This window comes from Palaemon carinicauda, chromosome 28 (genome assembly GCF_036898095.1).
Source record: "Palaemon carinicauda isolate YSFRI2023 chromosome 28, ASM3689809v2, whole genome shotgun sequence".
Classification (NCBI taxonomy): Eukaryota; Metazoa; Arthropoda; class Malacostraca; order Decapoda; family Palaemonidae; genus Palaemon; species Palaemon carinicauda.
Window position 1 is genome coordinate 49333573 of NC_090752.1, and position 21114 is coordinate 49354686.

Consider the following 21114-nt stretch of genomic DNA (forward strand, 5'->3'; position numbering starts at 1 on the left):
GTGAAAACCTCGGACGAACTTGAATAGGATATCTGATAGCATACAAATTAATCAGAAGGGAGGATAGGTGATGGCCTTAGGACGGACTTGGAGAGGAAAGCGAACAAGAAGGGAAAAAGGGTGAGAATTGAAAAGGAAAGATGATGACAGGCTGGGGATAGAGGAGCTTGGGAAAGGTAAAGACTTTGAGTGAGAATTTCCTAGTAAAGATGACAACAGGCATGGATAAAAGGGATAAGAGAAAGGTGACGACTTTAGGTGGGAAATGAATAGGAAAAATGACAATAGACAAGGGAGAGAGAGAGGTAAATATGATTATAGCGAGGGAAAGAGGGGTAGGGTAAAGATGACTTTTTTGGTGGCAAAATGAACAGGAAAGATGACGATAGGCAAGGGAAAGAGAGGTAAAGGAAATTAATGGCTTTGAGTGGGAATTGAATAGGACAGATGACAAATGACAAGGGGAAGAGAGGTAGGGTTAAGATGACAACTTTGTGCGGGAAATCAATAAGAAAGATGACAACAGCCAAGTGAAAGAAGGGTAGGGGAAAGGTGACAATTTTGAGTTGGGAACTGAATAGGAAAGATGATGGAAGGTAAAGGAAAGTAGTATATGATAAAGGTGATATATCAAATTGGAAATAATAAGGAAAGATGACGACAGGCAAGGAAAAGAGGGTTATGGTAAAGGGGAGGACTTGGATGGGGAATGAATAGGAAAGATGATGGAAGGTAAAGGAAAGTGGTGCATGATAAAGGTGATTTATCTGATTGGAATTAATAAAGAAAGATGCCGACAGGCAAGGAAAAGAGGGGTATGGTAAAGGGGAGGACTTGGATGGGAAATGAATAGGAAAGATGATGGACGGAAAGAGAAAGAAGTTAAGAGAAAGGTGGCGACTATGGGAACAAATTGAATAAGAAAGTTGACGACATAAAAGGGAGAGGTGGGGATTAGAAAGATGATGGCACCAGGATGGAATAAGGAAACATGACGACAAAGTAAAGAGGAGGAAAGGAAAGATTAGAACCTCAGGACTGAGTGAGATAGGAAGGTTAACGACAGAGGCGATTGTGAGATAATAAGTAAGAAAGTCTTGCAGATACGGTGAGAAAGAAAAATTGATAACATTGAAAAGTTGAGAGAACAAAAAGCTGGTGAAAGGGGACAGATGGAAATGGGAGGACGAAAGAATAGGAGAAACCTAATGACGACGGGAGGTGGGAGGGAGGAAGGAAGGTTAACAATAGTGGAAAAATATACAAGATGAGTGAAAGTTCTACATACCTCAAACTCATCGTACCTGTTAATGGCATTAAAAAATGCTATGTACAGACATGAAGTGACCAAGTCAAACCAGACTTTCGTGTATATGATGGTACTTCCATTTTAGTAAGGTTGTCAAACATTTGAAAATAAAATTGTTGAATGATTTTGGAATAATTAATTTCACATATAGTTACAAAACCTACTTTGTAGTTGATAAGCATCCATTTAAAACTAAAAATAACTCTAAAATAAATTATCAATAAAACGTGAAGGGAAAATAAAACCATTTCCTCAATGAAACTTTAATGAAGACAAGACAAGAGTTGAAAGACGGAAGGAAAGACTATGACAAGACTGAAATGACTGAAGAAGGATATTTATAAAAAGGGAAAGAAATAACGAAGGAAAGATGATGTGATGTATGCAGTAGATAAACATTTCAAAAGGAACACAGTCTTGACTAGACAATACCAAGTATGGACTAGAAAATTCAAAATAAAAGAGAACCCTGTATGTATAAATAACAATATATATATACAAAATTCGAAATAAATATACCAAATCATTCACAAAGAGAGAGAGAGAGAGAGAGAGAGAGAGAGAGAGAGAGAGAGAGAGAGAGAGAGAGAGATGGAAACTAACCAGTGACGATAATAGATACATATTTTCACAAATCGATTCAGAAATAAATATAGATACCTTAGAACTAGTTACAATAAAAGTATGGATATTAACAGCAATTAAACAAATAATAAAGCGCAGAGAGAGAGAGAGAGAGAGAGAGAGAGAGAGAGAGAGAGAGAGAGTGTGTGTGTGTCAAATGAGGGCTCAATTAAAATCGTATGTCCCTCTTTATTTTCCTTAATATTTAAAGAACATCGCCAATATGCAAATATATATAACGTAATTACGATTCTACTATTCATATAACATTACATTATGTACAGTTATGTGCTTCGTAATGCAACAGAAACACACGTAAGGAAGACTAGACTCGCTTTTTTCTAACCATGACGAACAAAGTGCAGTTATTGTTCAGAAAAAGAATTGCAATGTATCAATCATAAATAAAAATTAACCCATTAGAGAATCTCTATGCACAAATACATATGATGTAAATATATATATATAAATATATACATATATATAAATATATATACTGTAAATACAGTATATATATATATATATATATATATGTGTGTGTAATGTATATATAAATATACATATATATATATCAAAATATATATATATATATATATATATATAAACATACATACTTTATATATATATATATATATATATAAATATATATATATATATATATATATATATAATATATATATATATATATATATGCTTATATAAATATTTAAACATATAAGTACATATACAATATATATATTATGTGCTAGTACGCATGCATATATGTATGAAATATTGTATACCTGTCTGAAACCATAGGCTTCCGCCTGTCACTGAACATATAAAAAGGAGTAAAGATTCAGCAAAAAACTCTTAAGGTACCGTTAACTATACATTAAACATGTAAATATGGATTTTATCAACATGCATATGCATGCTAACGCATAATTGAACTCGACAAACATCATCCGAGCCAATATGCTTCTGTAACTTTGTCGATGATAAATCGGTTATGAAAATACAGTACTGTAGACATACAACACATGCCTTAGATAGTCACTTACTATTCTTGAAAGCTTAAGAGGTGTAAACTTCAATACGTAATAAAATCGTTTATGAACTCTCTTCATGATATACTCACCTTTGCAATTGATATTCCAATCAACTGTATCTGTTTTTATTTATCTATTTTTTTTTTGAAATTCCAACTTACAGATACTTCAGAAATGGAATAAGATGAAATCTGTTTTACATGTTTAGTACATTTATATCGTTATCTGCTTACTTAATGTACTAACACTTGGATTAGTTTTATGAAATTTAGCACCACGATTCGATAAAAGCTTCTGCGCTCTAAGGCAGTTAACACATAAATCCACTTATGTTGTAAGGCTACAGTAGTTTTCGTATTACAATTTCATATTGCGTAGGAGTAACCCTAGAAGTCCACGGTGAACGAAAAAGAGCGAAAGGAGAAAGCAAATAAGGCATACGCTTCTATGCTTCTACGCAGTTTCTAAAGGGGCTAAGCAGAACGCATAAACAGATCTATAAGCATCTTATAAACGTGTTATGCTAAGAAATATCATTTCTTATGTTTGTGCATTTCTAAACTTCAGTAATAAATGTAGGTTAAAAAATGTTAAACACACTTTGCTCATTACGACATGTGATCTTATATATTCTTGGGGATCACATATGGTAATTGAGAATGTGTAATTGTGTGAGTTCATGCGAAGTATAACTATTGCAGTAATTTAACAATATAAAGTAACATTGACGTACTATTTTGCATAGTATGCTTTCAAAGACATGAGATAGAGTAAAGAGTTCAAGATTATCCCAATGAAGGAGAGATCTGTAACAGATTTATGAAAAGAATTATTTCGTTGGTATTCAAATCACATACATATAAAACATACCTACAATTATCATATATCTACCATCCAGGACAAAAGCTTGCAAGCATAATTTCAGTACAGATCTCGAACCTTAAAGGGAAATCCATTGAAGTAGTTATCAGCATCACTTATGGTCCCACAGACACAACACTACCCTAACCATCATTTGCCTTACCATGGATGTAGCTATCATAATCACCGTGCCTATCAAAAACATTCAAACAAACGTGCTTCACTTTCATGAACGAAGCTAGAAAGAACTCCAAGTTATGATCAATCATGCAGGCTATGGAGAAAAATCTAAGTTAAAAGTAATGAGCATTCAATTTTTTTTCATGATCATGACCACATAGAAGGGTACTGTAGTGCAACGGCACTGCCAAACTGCAGTGTCCAGAAATCATGACCAATATAAGCTCCCCTTAGTAATACTCACTTATGCTCTTTTGATGATTGCAAATGCAAAGTAAGGATGACATGTTATAATCAAATAAAGAGAGCATAGGCCACTTTCTGATCATCAGTCACTAGACAAACATGCTTTATGCATCTAACAACCCTTCATGAATCATGAATCAATAATTAATCTGACAGTCGTCCACCCACTTTCACCCCCATTCATAAGTAATATGCACCTGGCCTAATAACCCAAAATATCTACTCAGAAACACAATCTTTAATAGTAACTCAATCGTCACACTTTCAATTCTGGATATCACTCACAACCTTTACTTGCTGTCTAAAGACTTAACGTGAAACTTCCATGATATATACATTTCCAGGACTTCCTTACCATATAGATAAAATTCAGCCAAACTTCGATTATCGCTACTACACAGTGAGCTGTAACTGACTTTAATGCAAGAATACAAAGTTTACTACAAGTATCTCATGCTAAGTAAAGAAAATTTGCCACAAACAGATAAAAAATGTCCTTGTGTTATGACCCAGCGACATTGCAAGTTTATCACTTCAAAGAAAAGTTTCGGCTCAGCTCTTCCATTTGTTAATGGGTTTGTAATGAGTTTCATGCTTGTAATTAGCATTATACTATGATCTTCTGTGTATTGACTGGATGCAAAGTCATGGTGCTTGAGATGTAGCTTCCAAACAAATTACCAGTTGAACATAAGCTATTCAAGACTAGCCCATTTAAGGCCACTTCAGGAATTGCATAAGTTACGGTTTGTCCAGTCTCACACCAAATATGTCGTTTTTGAAATGTCTTACATTTGTAATGTCATGGTAAGGTCCAAATGCCAGCGTAGGCTTATTTCATAACTCTAATAAATCACAACCTCTGCAGCTACATATTTTGTCAACCAAGTATCAGTTTTAAGACCTTATATATTACTATTGTTCACTTTGAAAAACTTACTAAGGTCCCAAAACAAACCCTGTTGGGGAACTTTCAATGAAATCGTCCTATGTACTGAAAACACATGTGTAATCACAGTTGCAAAAATGAAACCAAAACCTTATTACACTAGCTATCTGCAAGATTATTGCGCAAATGTGCACTTGAGTACAACTTTCACCTAAAAAAATCTGTTTGCACCTTTATAAAAACACCACAGCTTCCTTTTTTTCTTATAAAAAAAGGTATTTAGGCTTTCTTAATTCTACCAAATAGTATGCAGGTCCTAATCATTTACCTACGGCTATAAATCTGCATATTCTGGTCCTCTGCAAACTTCAAAGTGATCTAAAAATTTTAGGTGTTTTTCTGGAGGAAAGAGCATTTGGCAAGATGGACACACAAGGTCTCTTCTTGTCATTGTTATTACACCATCATTCATAGAACTGTCAACTCCACTCCCTGACCACGCCTGACTTGGTTTGGTTTCTGTGGGAGTTGTTACTGATTCACACTTTGCACTCAGTTCATAGCTGAGTATTGCAGATGAAATATTTTTAGATGCCATAGACTTGAGGTCTTCATTGTGGGGTGGATTATGATTTGGTGGTGGTGATGAAGGAGCAGAGTTGGTGGCTGAAGACAGGTTCGAAGAAGGAGGAGAATTAACAGCTGGTGTGTAGTTAAAGGTAGCTGTTGACGAGGAAACGCTGTTTGGTGAGGTTGGGGCATTAGATACTTCTTCATTAGATAATTTCCTTGCTTGGTTCAGATGTTGCCCCGACACAGCTCTAGCAGTACGCCAAGGGAGGCCAGATCCTGGACGATTATTGGCCTGACCACCCATTAACCTAACCCAAGTAGAGTTTACAAGCTTTCCACTCTGGCTGTTCTGCTGTTTACTTCTACCAGGACTTTCAACTGACCACCAATGTTCCTCTTTCACAGTAGTTGGTGGAGGAGCATTGTTTATAATGATAGTTGGACTTTTGACTGTTGTAGGAGGCTTCACATCTTTTTGTGACTGTCCAGCAGTCGACAAATCTGATGTGGGGCTCATAACTGATGAAGTAGACGTCCTACGAGGGGAAACACAATGCTGAGGGCTTCTGGTTCCTTTCTGATCACACCCAAGGGCAAAGCAGATGGCCCCAGGTATTCCACGACCTTCTGAATTTAATCCAAATGTAGTGAGGGATATCCCTGGTGATGAAGACCTGGAAGAGGTGCTTGAAGAATACGTTGATGTAGTGTTGTTAGAGTTAGTCTGATTTGCGGCAGTTGTTGTAACTGTAATGGAGGCAAATGCAGTTACACTACTTGTGGTACTAGGTGAGGTATGGGGTATTGATGTGTCTGCACCTTTGGACCCTTGGTTCTGACCAGATGAAGATGATGTTGTAGTTAAGGTACAGGGACTTGAACAAGATATTGTTGTTGTTACAATAGATATTCCATCAGTACACTCAGGTGATTTGATTGTGTTGACTACTACTGATGATGATTTTTCGCTCTCTCTAGAGTTGCCTACATTTGAACAATTTATCTGTGTATTATTTGAACTTTTCATATTTTCTTTGGACTGAGATGCATTTTGTGCATTACCTGAGAAAGATGGATTCCCAGTTTTGTCTGAGAGCATTGATACATCATTCCGTTGTTTTTTAACAGAATTGGCTGGCGGATTTATAGCTGTGCTAGCATTATTGCTATTACAACTAGGGAGAGATGCAGGTGACGATTCACTTCGCACATGAGTTGGAGGTGCTATGTTTCCAATACCAGAAGATACATGTGAAGAAACCTTACCTCCCTGGCCCAAATGTTTCATAGCAGACGGTCGCTTGTGGGCCACAAATGGTGGACGGAAATTGATAGGGGTCAGCACCGTTGATGTAATAGGCACATATCCCTTTGGCATATTTGATGAAGTACGGGTAACACTAATTCCACAAGGAGTGGAGGGACCACTGGACACTGGAGAAACTGGGATGGCACTGGCTAATATAGACCTAGCACGATGTTTTGCACTCTTTTCGTCCTCCATGACGCCAATACCTTTAGTAACTACTGCCTGGAGGTCTCCTAGGACCTTTGGCCTAGCCCCCATGGCTTCATAGCGCTTCTTGTCATCAATTCCACCAATTGTGTTTCCCACTTTTATGGCTGAATTTTCACTGGGACTGTTGCTCGGCATAAATTCAGAGCCTTTAACAATGTTACCTGCAGATGACAGAGGAACTGGCTTTGGCATACAATTCAGAGTAGACTGTCGCTGCTGCTGGTTTTGAATCTGATGTTGTAGTTGTCTTGGTTGCTGCTGAACTTGCAGATGTTGCTTAACTTGATTCTGCTGCTGTTGTGATTGCTGGTAGTAAGATTTCTGTTGCTGCTGTTGAGGCTGTGATTGGTGCAAATGCTGCTGTTGGGGATTTTGTAAGTTCTGTGGTTGGACTGGTGCAAATGTCCTACTTGGTTGCTGAGGGTGAGACTGACTTTGAACGACGGGCGTCTGGTGTTCGGGCGTCGCTCCGCTGAAGGCAATCTGATGTAACATAGATACAGGAATCCACCCCTTTAATGGAACCTGAAAAGATTGTGCAACATTATTCATGGAACACGGTGAGATGTATTGCATGCCAATAAAAGAAAATTAAGTATGAGCAAATCTGGTCTTTAAATATCCAAATAAGAATTCAAAAAGGACATCTAGGCAACTAATAGTGCAAAGAAGTGAGGTGATGGCTACAATAAATCTTTATTCTATGAGGCAACAGTACTTCAGGAAGAAACTCTCAAATATGACATCACAAGCAAGTTGGAATCAGTACAAAAGAAGGGTATCCACATTATGAGAGAGAGAGAGAGAGAGAGAGAGAGAGAGAGAGAGAGAGAGAGAGAGAGAGAGAGAGAGAGAGAGAGAGAGAGAATTCGGTTAGTGTAGTTGTTAGAATAAAATAAAAATGTAAACAAGACAACGAAAAACGAAGGCATTCAGTTTGACTAGATAATATTCGTCTTATCTTAATCATAATGTCATCGTTTGATTCAGACTTGTTATTGGTTCTATTTTTATCTTATTCTGATTTATTTGATAACGGTGCTTGAGTAAATGTTATACAAAACATGTATTTATGATGTGCGTTCCCATCTTCAAGACAAAAAGATAGATATTCGTACGTCATTCGGTTAGAGATTTTATGTCTTCTGCCTAATAGTTAACTCGTGTTAATCTTCATGTATACTATGCTGACATCGAAAGTGCGAAAGTGTAAAAGCCATAACCACATGCCTACCTCAAGTCTTTCAACATCGTTTGTAGGAGGATATTGTAGTAGAGGATGCAGATGATGTTGTTGTTCGTCAGTTAATGATGTCCTTCCAAGGATTTGAGGGTATGAGTAGGGGTAGTGAGGGTCACACCAGGACAATGGGTATAGTCACACCTAAGGAGGAGAAAGAAAAAAAAAACAAGAGAAAACGAAAGAGAAAGAAGGTGGTCATCTTCGGTCGAGAGTTTGGCGTTTGTCAGATGGGATGTTTGATGTTAGCGAACTGCGTAAAGGCATCTCATTCGTCTCGAACAAAAGGGATACTGATTACACACCAACATGCACATACGTGATTATAAAACCTTGGGTAAATCATATGCATAAAATCCATTACAAGTATCACCACCGAGGAGACTACGGCCAAAGCAAAAATTAAAAAAATAAGAATGATAAATTAAAAGTTTTAAGAAACAAAACGTTCACATGACTAAGTGTTCCTGCCTGCCCAATTCGGCTATGGAAATAAGGCCACGAGTAAACAATCCCATCACATATCTGCAAATGTATTTGAGGAATAAACGGGGGAAATAAAAAAGGGTTATGTTGGGAGCCTCGAAACAAGATGGTTAAACTGCCATAGCATAGGTTTTTTCACATGCAAATGAGAGAGAAACTGGCGTTTCCTCCTTTGCCGCCATGAATTTTAATGAAAGAATCCTGTCTGCCGCAGATAGCTGATGTTTATCACCAAGAGAAGAACGGAAATGTTAACGATGCTGTCTCCGGGAAGGGCCGTATCTCAAAGGTGACCTTCAAGACTTGAACTATATGCGTCTGTGTAATTAACCCTTCTTGCTAACATCATAAAAAAGCCACAAGTTTCAAAACATGACTGTATCAACAATGCAAGAACCCAATTACTTGCTTTCTCTGCAAGGGGTCATATTGAGACAAGAAACTACAAAACGATGGGGGGGGGGGGGGGTGAGAGGAAGTTGGGGGAGGGGTCTTCTGGAGTTGCTGGTTCTGCCAGGTCAAAAAATTTAAGCCTCTTTCTTTCAACCAGTGAATAACTGGATAAAATGTTTTCCGCTGGCTGGGTAAGGCAATATTTGCATAATTCTACTTCAGTTAGATGCTAAATCTTATTTAGTACAATGAATATGGAAATGATGCACCTACATTCACAATTCCATATTCTGAAAACATAATATGAATGTGCCTGAATCTATTTATGGTATTGTAAAATTAATGACATTATGTTATGAAGATTTTACACTGAGAACCTGCAAATATTGGTATTTAGCCATAGATTTCAAAAAAAAAAGCACACACACACACACACGACTATGTAATCCTACGGCCGAATATTGGATTGTGAATAACATTTGTCTTCCTTCAGATTGGTCATTGGATCGGATAAAAATAGACAAATCTCAGTCAACATCTTAAGGTGTCTGGTTCGTAGAGCCGATGGGTCACAATGGGACTTCAGAAACCAACAGAGTAAATGACAGGGGACTATGAGATGATGACTACTAATTGACACGAGATCAAACTTGCGAAAGTAATTCCTTGGTTGTTACTTGAACTGCCTACCAAGAAGTGGAATGTTATTCGCCTATTTCCCATGATAGTAAACCTTTAATATGAAAGCCAATATGTGTTGATTTACGTTCAACTAATAAATATAATAAAAGTAATTCAACAGAATCTAAGTCAGTCTTACAGGTGACCGATACAGTACCATGGCATTTATTATAGCTTCTATCTTCATCTAAAACTAATTTAAGGGACCCCTTCGAAAATACACAACTTCAAACATCGAGGGCGCTCTAAAGGGGAATTTTCAAAGTAGATAAACGTACACAATTAAGTAGATAAAAACGACAGATTTATTGTACTTATCCTATTACGTGGATACTGTGCCATCTCGATTTCCTTCTCTTTATTTAATTCATTTGACAAGCTTTGGGATCTAACAGTAGATTCGGTTGCAGAAAAATATATACACATATTTTCAAGGAAATAATTATTTGTTGCTTGTTCTTTATAAAAACAATTATGACTTAATCCAGTTCAATAGAACTATTAGATATATGATTACTTTAAACTTATGGCATTTACCAGTTTAGAGGAATTGAACACGAGAACAAGACGAGGAGAATTAAAGTTAATTTTACAAAAATATTCCAAATCTATAATTTTCTTTCCCACTACAAAAATGAACATATGAACTGACTTGCAACCGCAGAATGAAAATAATCCAATGTAGATTTAAAAATAAAAGATGAATAAACCAGAAAATTAAAAAAGAAAGAACAAGAGAAACATAATTCAAAACAAGAAAAACAACAATGACAACACAAGCCCAAGATAAAATTGGCCTTTGTAAATGCTATGCACACTGAGGCCATTTTAATGTTTAACGTTTCTTTCCCGCTTAGCAACAGTAAAGAACTTAGAAGGAATTCCAGTAAAGAAAATAATGTTATACTGTGTGAAATGTCTACAAGAGTTTTTATAGAGAATTCAGTGTGTTTAGGACTACATACAAGACTGTGGCTATATTTAATGGCTTGAAAATATGTAATGGTGAATTAATAGTAATTGCAATTATAAATGTGCAGCAATGATTACTGGTACGACTACAAATTCTAGTGCTGTGATCATTACAATCTAGAGAATATGGTGCGAAAGGAGAATTATATATACACACAAACATATATATACTGTATATATATATATATTTGTATATATATATATATATATATATAGATATATCTATATATATACATATATATATATATATATATAGATATATATATATATATATATATATAAATATATAAATATATATATATATATATACAGTATATATATATATATATATATATATATATATATATATATATATATATATATATATATATATATATATACATATATATATATATATATATATATATTATATATATATATATATATATATACAGTATATATATATATGTATAAATGATAACAGATTACATAACTACCACCAAAACCCCCACCAATTATTCCGTGGCCACAACATCTACAATCCTATTCGATACATTTCAAAATTACGAGAAAAAATAAAAACGACAGCAGAACTTACAGCGTCTCTATCATATCTTCCAAAGTGTCCATATCCAATTACTTTTGCACGTGCAACAGCTTGAAGAACGAAGGAATGGGCTTCTCAAAACATGCTACCTGCTTTCCAAAATTCTGATACAATCGAATACAACCATAAATATTGATAGACAGAAGATGCATGAGAGAACCACTCTCAAGTATTACCTATTACAGCTTGTAAAACAAACAAACCTATTTAGCGGCGACATTTGCATGTTTAGTTGGGTTCTTATAAGCGAAAGATGTTTATTGTGCTATTGTTTATCATGCAATAGTTTATTTGCAGGCAGCTGTGCTTGATGCCATGCAAAATCTGTAAACATGTTGTTAGTATTCCAATTAGTATTTCTTGTTTGCTCCACTTTTAATTACTGTGTAATTTACTATTCTCTTGTTTTGACGAAGTATCGCCTCATATTTATTCATTTGGGGAACTATTTTCCTGCATTTGCATTCCATTAAAACTTTCCTGTCGTTATTTGAATGATTTTCGAAAGAAAACAACATAATATCACACGTGGAGAGAGAGAGAGAGAGAGAGAGAGAGAGAGAGAGAGAGAGAGAGAGAGAGAGGTGGTTAAGAAAATATTCCAGTTACAACATACCACATGGAAAATCTTTATGCATATACGTATGGGCATTATTCCAATACCTTCGTGAAACTATCATGTTCATTTTTTCATTAATGGCAAATGGTTTTCAGAAAATGAAATTGTGTATGTTTGTGTCTATATATATATATATATATATATATATATATATATATATATATATATATATATGTATGTATGTATGTATGTATATATATATATATATATATATATATATATATATATATATATATAAAAAATGCATGTACTTAAAATTGGCCATGTTGCAATTACAAGTAACGCATTAATGCAGAATACCAACACAGAACAAAGGTGAAAACTCATTAGTCTTGGTTAATGACTAAAGCCTTCTGTAGCTTCAATCAAAGAAAAGGAAATCCTGGTCCACAAAAGGCCATCCATGAAAAAAATAATTCATTATAAGCAAATACTTACTGGAGGATTATCTGGCGGAGGGGCTGAAGGAATAACTGGTGCGGGAGACGCCCCTCCTCCAGGAGCAGGTATGGGGGAAGCCTGTGGCGTCCTGGGAGCGCTGTTGGATCCGCTCCTGTGGTTGTTGAAATCGGTTCTAGGGCAAAGGCAGCGCCAGCACAATCCCCTCTTACTTTCGCTGTCAGCTAGCTGCAATACGAAGAGAACATGAGTCGATTGGAAGGTAGAGAAAAGAGACAGTAGGCAGAAGGAATACAAACGGATTGGGAGTAATGAAAAAGATAAATACGATTGAATTCAAGCGGATATGAAGGAAGGTAAAAAAAATTGTAAGTGGAATGGAATGTGTAAAAAATTAGATATGAAAAATGGAATACAAACAGTTGATAATGGAAATAATAGAATAAGAAGGGGTAAAATTGAATGCAAGTGGGTAGGAAGAAAGGTAAACAAAATTGTGTAATGAGTTGGAGGTCAAGTGGATTTGAAAAAAGGTAAAAGAAGAGAAAGGAGTTATCAAAATGAAACTACGGTAAATTGATTTTAAGTTGAAAATAGTTAACCAAAAAAAAAATTGTAAGAAAAATAAAAGTAGCAGCATGTGATCAAAATAGAATGCTATCGGATTGGAAAGTCAAAATAGCAGAATATGATCAAAATGTGGTGGAAGGGGATTGAAAGAAAGCCGAAAAAAGCGAGATGTCCTAAAAATGAAGCTCCAAGCACATTGGAAGAAAGGTGAAAATGAGTAAAACTGGATAAAAATGGAGTAACACTGGACCGGAAGAAGGGTAAAAAGGAGCAAGATATAATCAAGCTCAGGGTAACTAAAGATTGGAATTTTGAAAATTAGCCATATATGATCAAGCTGAGGTACCTGGAGATTAGAAAAGGTGAAAAGGAGTAAAACAAAATAAAGCTGAAGTACCTGCATATTACAAGAAAGATGAAAATGAACAAGGTAAAAAAATAGCAAGACATTATCAAGCTGAGATACCTCCAGACTGAAAGAAAGGCAAATAATTGTAAGATATAATCAGTTTGAGGTACTTGCAGATTGGAAGAGTGAAAAATAGGAAGATAATTGCTATAAACAGAAAAGGAGTTCGAGGATTAGGAAAAAAGTCAAAAGGAGCAAACTAACATTTATACAAACGAAGAGGTATAAGTGAGGGAAAAAACCAGTGAAAGATGTGAAAAATGAAATTATTTTTAGAAATAGGTTAACCAGTTAGCACCTATGCACCTAAATACTGATATGGTGATGGTAAAAGGTTAATATTTCTGACCGAACTAACGGAGCAACAAAACCAAGGGAATAAGTGATATCCGTATAATTTCAATGTCTACCAGACATAAGTAGAACATTACTTAAGGTTAAGAGATGAATGGTAAAATGTTACGAAACGTTATGAATGAAAATTAGAAAACAACTGGCAATTGGAACAGCTTAAAATAATGTTGTGACGAAAGAACATCGGCTAAAGACGGTAAACTTGTGATTCTGAGAATTCAACACTAAAAAAAGTGTAGAGAAAAGGAGTTATAAAAAAAAATTTGAGTCATAAAAGAAAAAGAGAAACTATACTCAGAAAAGCTAAAATATAGTCACGGAAGGAAAAATGAAAAGGCTTGATTGGAATTAGCACTTTCGTCCATTAGGGACATCAACAGACTCATTGTTGAGTCTGTTGATGAATCTGTTGATATCCCTATGGACGAAAGTACTAACTCCATAACGTCTTTTAATTTCTCCTTCCGTGGCTAATATACATTTTATACTTATCACGTGTCAGCTTCTGTGAATTCCACACACACACACACACACACAACACATATATATATATACATATATATATATATATATATTCTATATATATATATATATATATATAGAGAGAGAGAGAGAGAGAGAGAGAGAGAGAGAGAGAGGTTATTCCAATTGATATTCTTTTATAATTTTTCTATATCTCCAAACTGTTTTAACATTTACTGACTTCAGTTTTCTACTCTTCTCAGCCTGTTTTTTTTTTTTTCCATCAACATCAAAGTCTAAAAATGGATTTCCCTTCTAACTGGGTACAAACAGTGTATACTGTATCGCTAAACACTCTGTGAAGTACTCGACATGTCCACAAACCTTAGCCTGAAGTAGCTGTAGTTCCTGCAGGAGGAGAGCTGCCCTGGCTTCCGTCTCAGCAAGGGCGGCCTCAGCTGACCTCTTCTCACTTCTCTCGGCCTCCCAGTCATCACGATGAGCGCGGACCTGCAAGGAAAGAACAATGCTCTTGATAGTTTCAATAATTTTTAATCGAAGTTCCTTATCTATGTTTCATTGTCACCTACACCACAGACACACGAAGCTTTACGATATGTTATCTTAAGTTTCAGTATTTTATTTATAAGGTCTTTGCTAATTTCTTGGGGGTGTAGTTAACATTAATTCATCGCTGCAGTATTCTAACGTTTCAATAGGGTCTCTACTAGAACAAAAACAATAATAATAATAATAATAATAATAATAATAATAATAATAATAATAATGCAGAAATTGGTTTCTGACATATTACATGTCTTAGAAAATCTGACACTCGCTGTTATGGTTGAATCTGAAGTTACAGAAAGAACTTAATGAAAAGTCATATATTCATCAGTAGTAAACGAAAAGCATGTATTCAAGGAAATTTTCTTTTAATTATTTCTCCTGCCAATCAAAATTACTAATTCGGTAAAAAATAATACAATGAAATTCATAATTCATTAGAGAGAGAGAGAGAGAGAGAGAGAGAGAGAGAGAGAGAGAGAAAGAGGGGGGGTGGGCATGAAACAATTGAGAGTTGGTTGACACTGAGAGAGAGAGAGAGAGAGAGAGAGAGAGAGAGAGAGCATGAAACAATTGAGAGTTGGTTGACATTGAGAGAGAGAGAGAGAGAGAGAGAGAGAGAGAGAGAGAGGGGGCATGGAACAATTGAGAGTTGGTTGACATTCAAGATAAACAAATTTTGCAAGTGGTGTCAATAAATTTGCCACAATGAAACGTGGCTAGTTAACTCCGTAGGCTATTAAAACTGGGTCCTGGCCACTGCCAAATGAAACCATGGTAGTTGTTTCAGTAGAGTTACATGTCCCTTGTAACTAGTCATTGTACTCCAATTCATATAAAGTTAAGAAGTGTAGGCAATAATAGATGAAATTTCAATTCAACAATGAACAGAAAATTTACCTGATTCACCAGTAAACTAATCAAATTCCTTATATCCTTTCCAGCATGCTGATTTCATATTATTATTATTATTATTAATTGCTAAGCTACAACCCTAGTTGGAAAAGCAGAATGCTATAAGCACAGGGGCTCCAACAGGGAAAATCGCCCAGTGAGGAAAGGAAACAAGGAAAAAATAAATATTTTATGAATAATATTAACATAAATATCTCCTATATTAACTTTAACAAAACATGAGGAAGAGAAATTAGATACAATAGTGTGCCCGAGTGTACCCTCATATGATGTTATGAAGTGCCACGTAAAGAAAATAAAAGTGTAAAAAGAAATTTATATTAATTCAATACAGACCTGATATTCTTTCTTATAAATTTGAGACTATTTAATTATTCCTTTATTCATTTAATATTTTCAGAAATCATTTTTCTAATGATTTAAACACACAGAACACTGAATAAATAAGAACGATTAAAGAGTAGGTAGGAATAGACATAACCCATACAAACAGGGGATTAAACCAAAAGGGGAACAAAAACAAACGAAAAACTGAGCTTATTTACATAAAGAACAAAATAAACAAACATATTCAAAACAAGGGAATCCGATGCACCAGAATTCGGTGTTTGATCATCGGAAAGGAACGACTTCGACTCGGCCGCCGTAAAATTCTTATCCAAACAATCGGCAAACGCTAGTGAAAAAAAAAAAAAAAGTAGAAATATACCCTCCCTGGCTGAGTCGAGGAATGAGTTTATTAAAAAAAAAAAAAAAAAAAAAAAAAAAAAAAAAAAAAAAAAGAGAGAGAAGAGTAGAAATATACCCTCCCTGACTGAGTCGAGGAATAAGTTAACTATTGATTATCCAGAGAAATGCATCTATTTAAACTCTTAAAAAATTACGTTCATTTCATGCTTCAAAGTTATTTTTTTTAATGAGCTGGGTTGGTTTAAAACAACCCCTAACCCCTATAAATGAAGTTGTAATACGAATTGTCTTAATATATAATGTTAATCATTCCTTTACTATGGTTCTTAATTTTTAAAATTTTTGGGGTCTCCTTAAACTTAATGCTTTGGTCATATCTTAATGCGTTAACTTTAGTCATTAGAGATTAAATTTTCAATACAAAGAAAAATAGGACATTATTGAGACCTTCAATATATTCGTCATATTGTTAGGCCCCAATGATAACAGAAGAAAAAATATCTAGTAATTCAATATTTTAAAATGTGTACAGAAAAAACTACAAATAACATTATGCAATCCTATTTTTCTTATACTAAAAACATATGCCAAAAAAATGTATACTTAACACCTAAAATTAAGAAAAATAAAGAACTAAATTTTTTGAAAATGAAAAAACACAACAACAGTACAAGGACCAATTTTCATATCTGAAATACCTTTGCAGTTTCTTTAGACAATAAACACACGCACCCCAGTCTCTCTCTCTCTCTCTCTCTCTCTCTCTCTCTCTCTCTCGTCGTGGGGGTTAGAAATTCACTCGACAGTTATGCTGAGAGAGAGAGAGAGAGAGAGAGAGAGAGAGAGAGAGAGAGAGAGAGTTCTAAGTCCTCTTCAACGACAGATGCCAAGAGCGGGAGAGGGAAGATTTGTTCAGAAGAAAATGTGAAGCTGGGTTTCATCACACACAGAGAGGATGCGACACGAAGGCTGACTGTATCCTATCGAGATTAATTGAATTGAGATTCTAAAAGTCTTTGGGATATTAAAGTCCAGAAATCAAGTCTATTGGACATTTAAAGTCGCTGGGATATTACTCTATAGAAATTAAGCCAACTTAGACACTAATCCTAGTTAACTATTAAAACCAAGAAATTAAGTTAATTCAACATGCAAAGAAACCAAAATACTAATTCTAGAATGAATAAATCATATCATCTGGTAATCGATATGATTGAGTTTAGGAATTGGATGAAATTACAGATCAACTCACTAAAACTGAACCCTTAGAAACATATTAGAATCAGATTGATAAGCAAATAAGGTTTATATGTGAAAGATCTGTTCTTGACAAAAATTAATTTTATTTCTTCATTACCTCTCATATAGAGTATATTTCCTTTCCTCACTGGGCTATGTTTCCATGTTGGAGCCCTTGGGTTTATAGCATCCTACTTTTGCAACTAGGGTTGTAGCTTAGATAATAATAATAATAATAATAATAATAATAATAATAATAATAATAATAATAATAATAATAATAATAATAATAATAATAAATTTCGAAATTTGCAGACAGTGAATTCCAAGGATTTTTCAACAGCTTACAGGTTTCTGTGAAAATTTCTGGTTAAATTCGGATATTTTAAAATGCTCGAATATTAAATTTATAGTGCTTTACATATTAATGTAAAGAATAAAAAAAAAGTCAAAGCTTTCAAATAACAACATATCGTTGAAGGTGTTGCCATATGGAGAGTCATTAGTCAATTAGTTAATGCAAAACAAATATTTTCCTTTTTTTTTCTAATACCAAATAGAAATTTTATAAGAAGAATCACAATTGAATAAAAAGACGGACGTAAAGAATATGCAATACAAGATAAAACATGAAAAATGCTATTCAAAAAAATAATATACACATGAATCTCGACTAAACTTACCCAATCAGTTCCCGTTATTGTCGGTGCAAGATTAGTTATCTTATTATGGATGCTTTGATCATTAAAAAATAATTCCATTGAGAAAAATAATCACTGGAGTACTTTTCAAGTACTAGTCCCTCTAGTATAAAACTTAAACCATTTGATAAACTAAAAACCTGGTTCGAGTTACTAGGCTTTATATATATATATATATATATACATATATATATATATATATATATATATATATGTATAATTACAAGCTAGACTATAACGCTTATTGGAAAAGCAATAAGCTATAAGCCCAAGCGCTCTAACAGGAAAAAATATCCCAGTGAGGAAAGGAAACAAGGAAACAAATAAACTACAAGAGAAGAATAAACAATCATAATAAAATATTTCAAGAACAGTAACTACATTAAATTAGACCTTTCAAATATAAACTAAAAAAACAGATTAAAACAAATAAGATAGAACAGAATGCCCAAGCGTATCCCCAAGCAAAAGAAGTCTAATCTAAATCAGTGGAAGGCCATGGTACAAAGGTGATGGCACTACCCAAGACTAGAGAACAATGGTTTGACTTTGGAGTAACCTGCTAACCATAGCTAGAGTCTCTTCTACCCTTACCAATAGGAAAGTAGCCACTGAACCATTACATTGCAGTAGTTAACCCATTGAGTGAAGAAGAATTGTTTGGTTATCTCAGTATTGGCAGGTGTATGATAAAGCAGAAATAGTAAGAATAGCCCAATTTATCCGGTGTGTAGGCACACTTATAATGAGCCGTAACCAGAGGGAACGATCCGATGCAGTACTGTCTTGTCATTCAAAGGAGCTAATAACTCTCTAGCGGTAATGAATGTGTATGTGTATGTGTATGTATATATATATATATATATATATACATATATATACATATATATATACATATATATATACATATATATATACACAACACATATAGTATATATATATATATGAGAGAGAGAGAGAGAGAGAGAGAGAGAGAGAGAGAGAGAGAGAGAGAGAGAGCCTATAAATTGGAAGAGCATAATTATTGAGAGTTTTCGTACGATAAAAAAAAAATGATAATGAAAGTAGCATATTTCTGACTTTAAAAGCCGCTAATGAATGGCAGAGGCAGGGGACACTGGCATAGCAAGACAAAGTCATAAGACAGAGACCATAATTATGATTTGCGACCAAACCCAAGCAAGGACCAGGTAAGGCCAGGCAATGACTGCTGTGACTCAGCAGGTGGACCTATTGGATCCCCAAAACTCACCAACCTTAGCTCACAAGGAACTTGAGCTGGACTCGAACCCCAGTCCGGCCGAACACCAAGCAGGGACGTTTCCAATAGGCCACCATTAGACAATACAAGATAATAAACTTATCCTTGCTAAAAGAACATCTGTTTATGATTCTAGAAGTAAACTCTTTCAAGAGGAGGAGGGAAAAAAAAGGAAAAAATCAAAACTGGAGATAACATTGACTATACAGTCTTCAGTTCTCTCTCTCTCTCTCTCTCTCTCTCTCTCTCTCTCTCTCTCTCCATGATCGTTTTTTACCGCGGCTCCTTTATATCCTCACGTAGGATTTCTTCTTATCGATATCACTTGACATCTGGTGTATCTTTTTAAGTAGGAATTTGGCGATAAAGAGAAATAAATTAAGAGAAAAACCGATAAATTAAGGACGCTCACCGTGAAGCAAAGTCGGGTAACGGTGGGATAAACAGGACTGGGCGCACAAACGAATGTCCTGTTTGCTGTAAACATGCCAAATCATATATTAATTGGATTCAGGTGTTTATACTCAACCCTAGAGGCAGAGCGTTTAATTCTGCAGAAGAATATAAAACTAAGTCATGTCGTGAAGATGGTATCCTGCAGAAATCTCATAAAATTAATTTTGAAATTCTATGGTATATTCATAAACACGGTCGATATTGGGTGAGGAATCCTTGCCTGTGAAACCCTGTGAAACATAAACACGTATAAACACCTACTGTATGTATTTGGGCATATGTATTTGTATTTCATATGAATGTTTATCTCAGATTCCACGGCATATAGGGTTTACTACCCAGAGCGCCTAGGTTTGAATCTAGGCTTATGACAGAGCAATGACTATGTTCCATAGATTATCAGGTTTGACTTCGTAGACCTAAACACGTAAGGAAATTTGAGTCTGGCAATAACAATACCTGACTGTTCGGCTTGGGATGGATATGAACACGGGGAAGGAGGATATTGCATCCAAAATTATATTTTTTGAAGGAAATTATACATATGCTTATTCATTTATTTTCATAATATATATATATATATATATATATGTATATATATGTATATTATATATATATATGTATATATATGTATATTATATATATATACATATTCATAAAGGTTAGTTATTATATATATATATATATATACACACATGTATTTATGTACACTGTACACACATACACACGCATTATATATATATATATATATATATATGCATGCTTAGGGTGCTTAATGCATCGGAAATTACTTTAATTTGAAGAAATTATGCAGCCTCCTTCCCCATGGTCATCTCTCTCCAATCCGTGACTGTCGGCAATTGCCGGACTCAAATTTCATTA

The 21114-nt window shown here is 34.7% G+C and overlaps 1 protein-coding gene across 1 annotated transcript in view; it reads right to left on the reverse strand.

The window, feature by feature from the left end:
- Positions 1–2638: 2638 nt before the first annotated feature.
- Positions 2639–21114, reverse strand: part of LOC137621572 (GATA zinc finger domain-containing protein 7-like) — a 166032-nt gene continuing 147556 nt past the window's right edge. Inside the window, 3 exon segments of the mRNA XM_068351975.1 lie at positions 2639–7757; positions 12648–12836; positions 14788–14913. Of these exon segments, the coding sequence (XP_068208076.1) occupies positions 5475–7757; positions 12648–12836; positions 14788–14913 (2598 nt within the window). The 3' untranslated portion in view covers positions 2639–5474.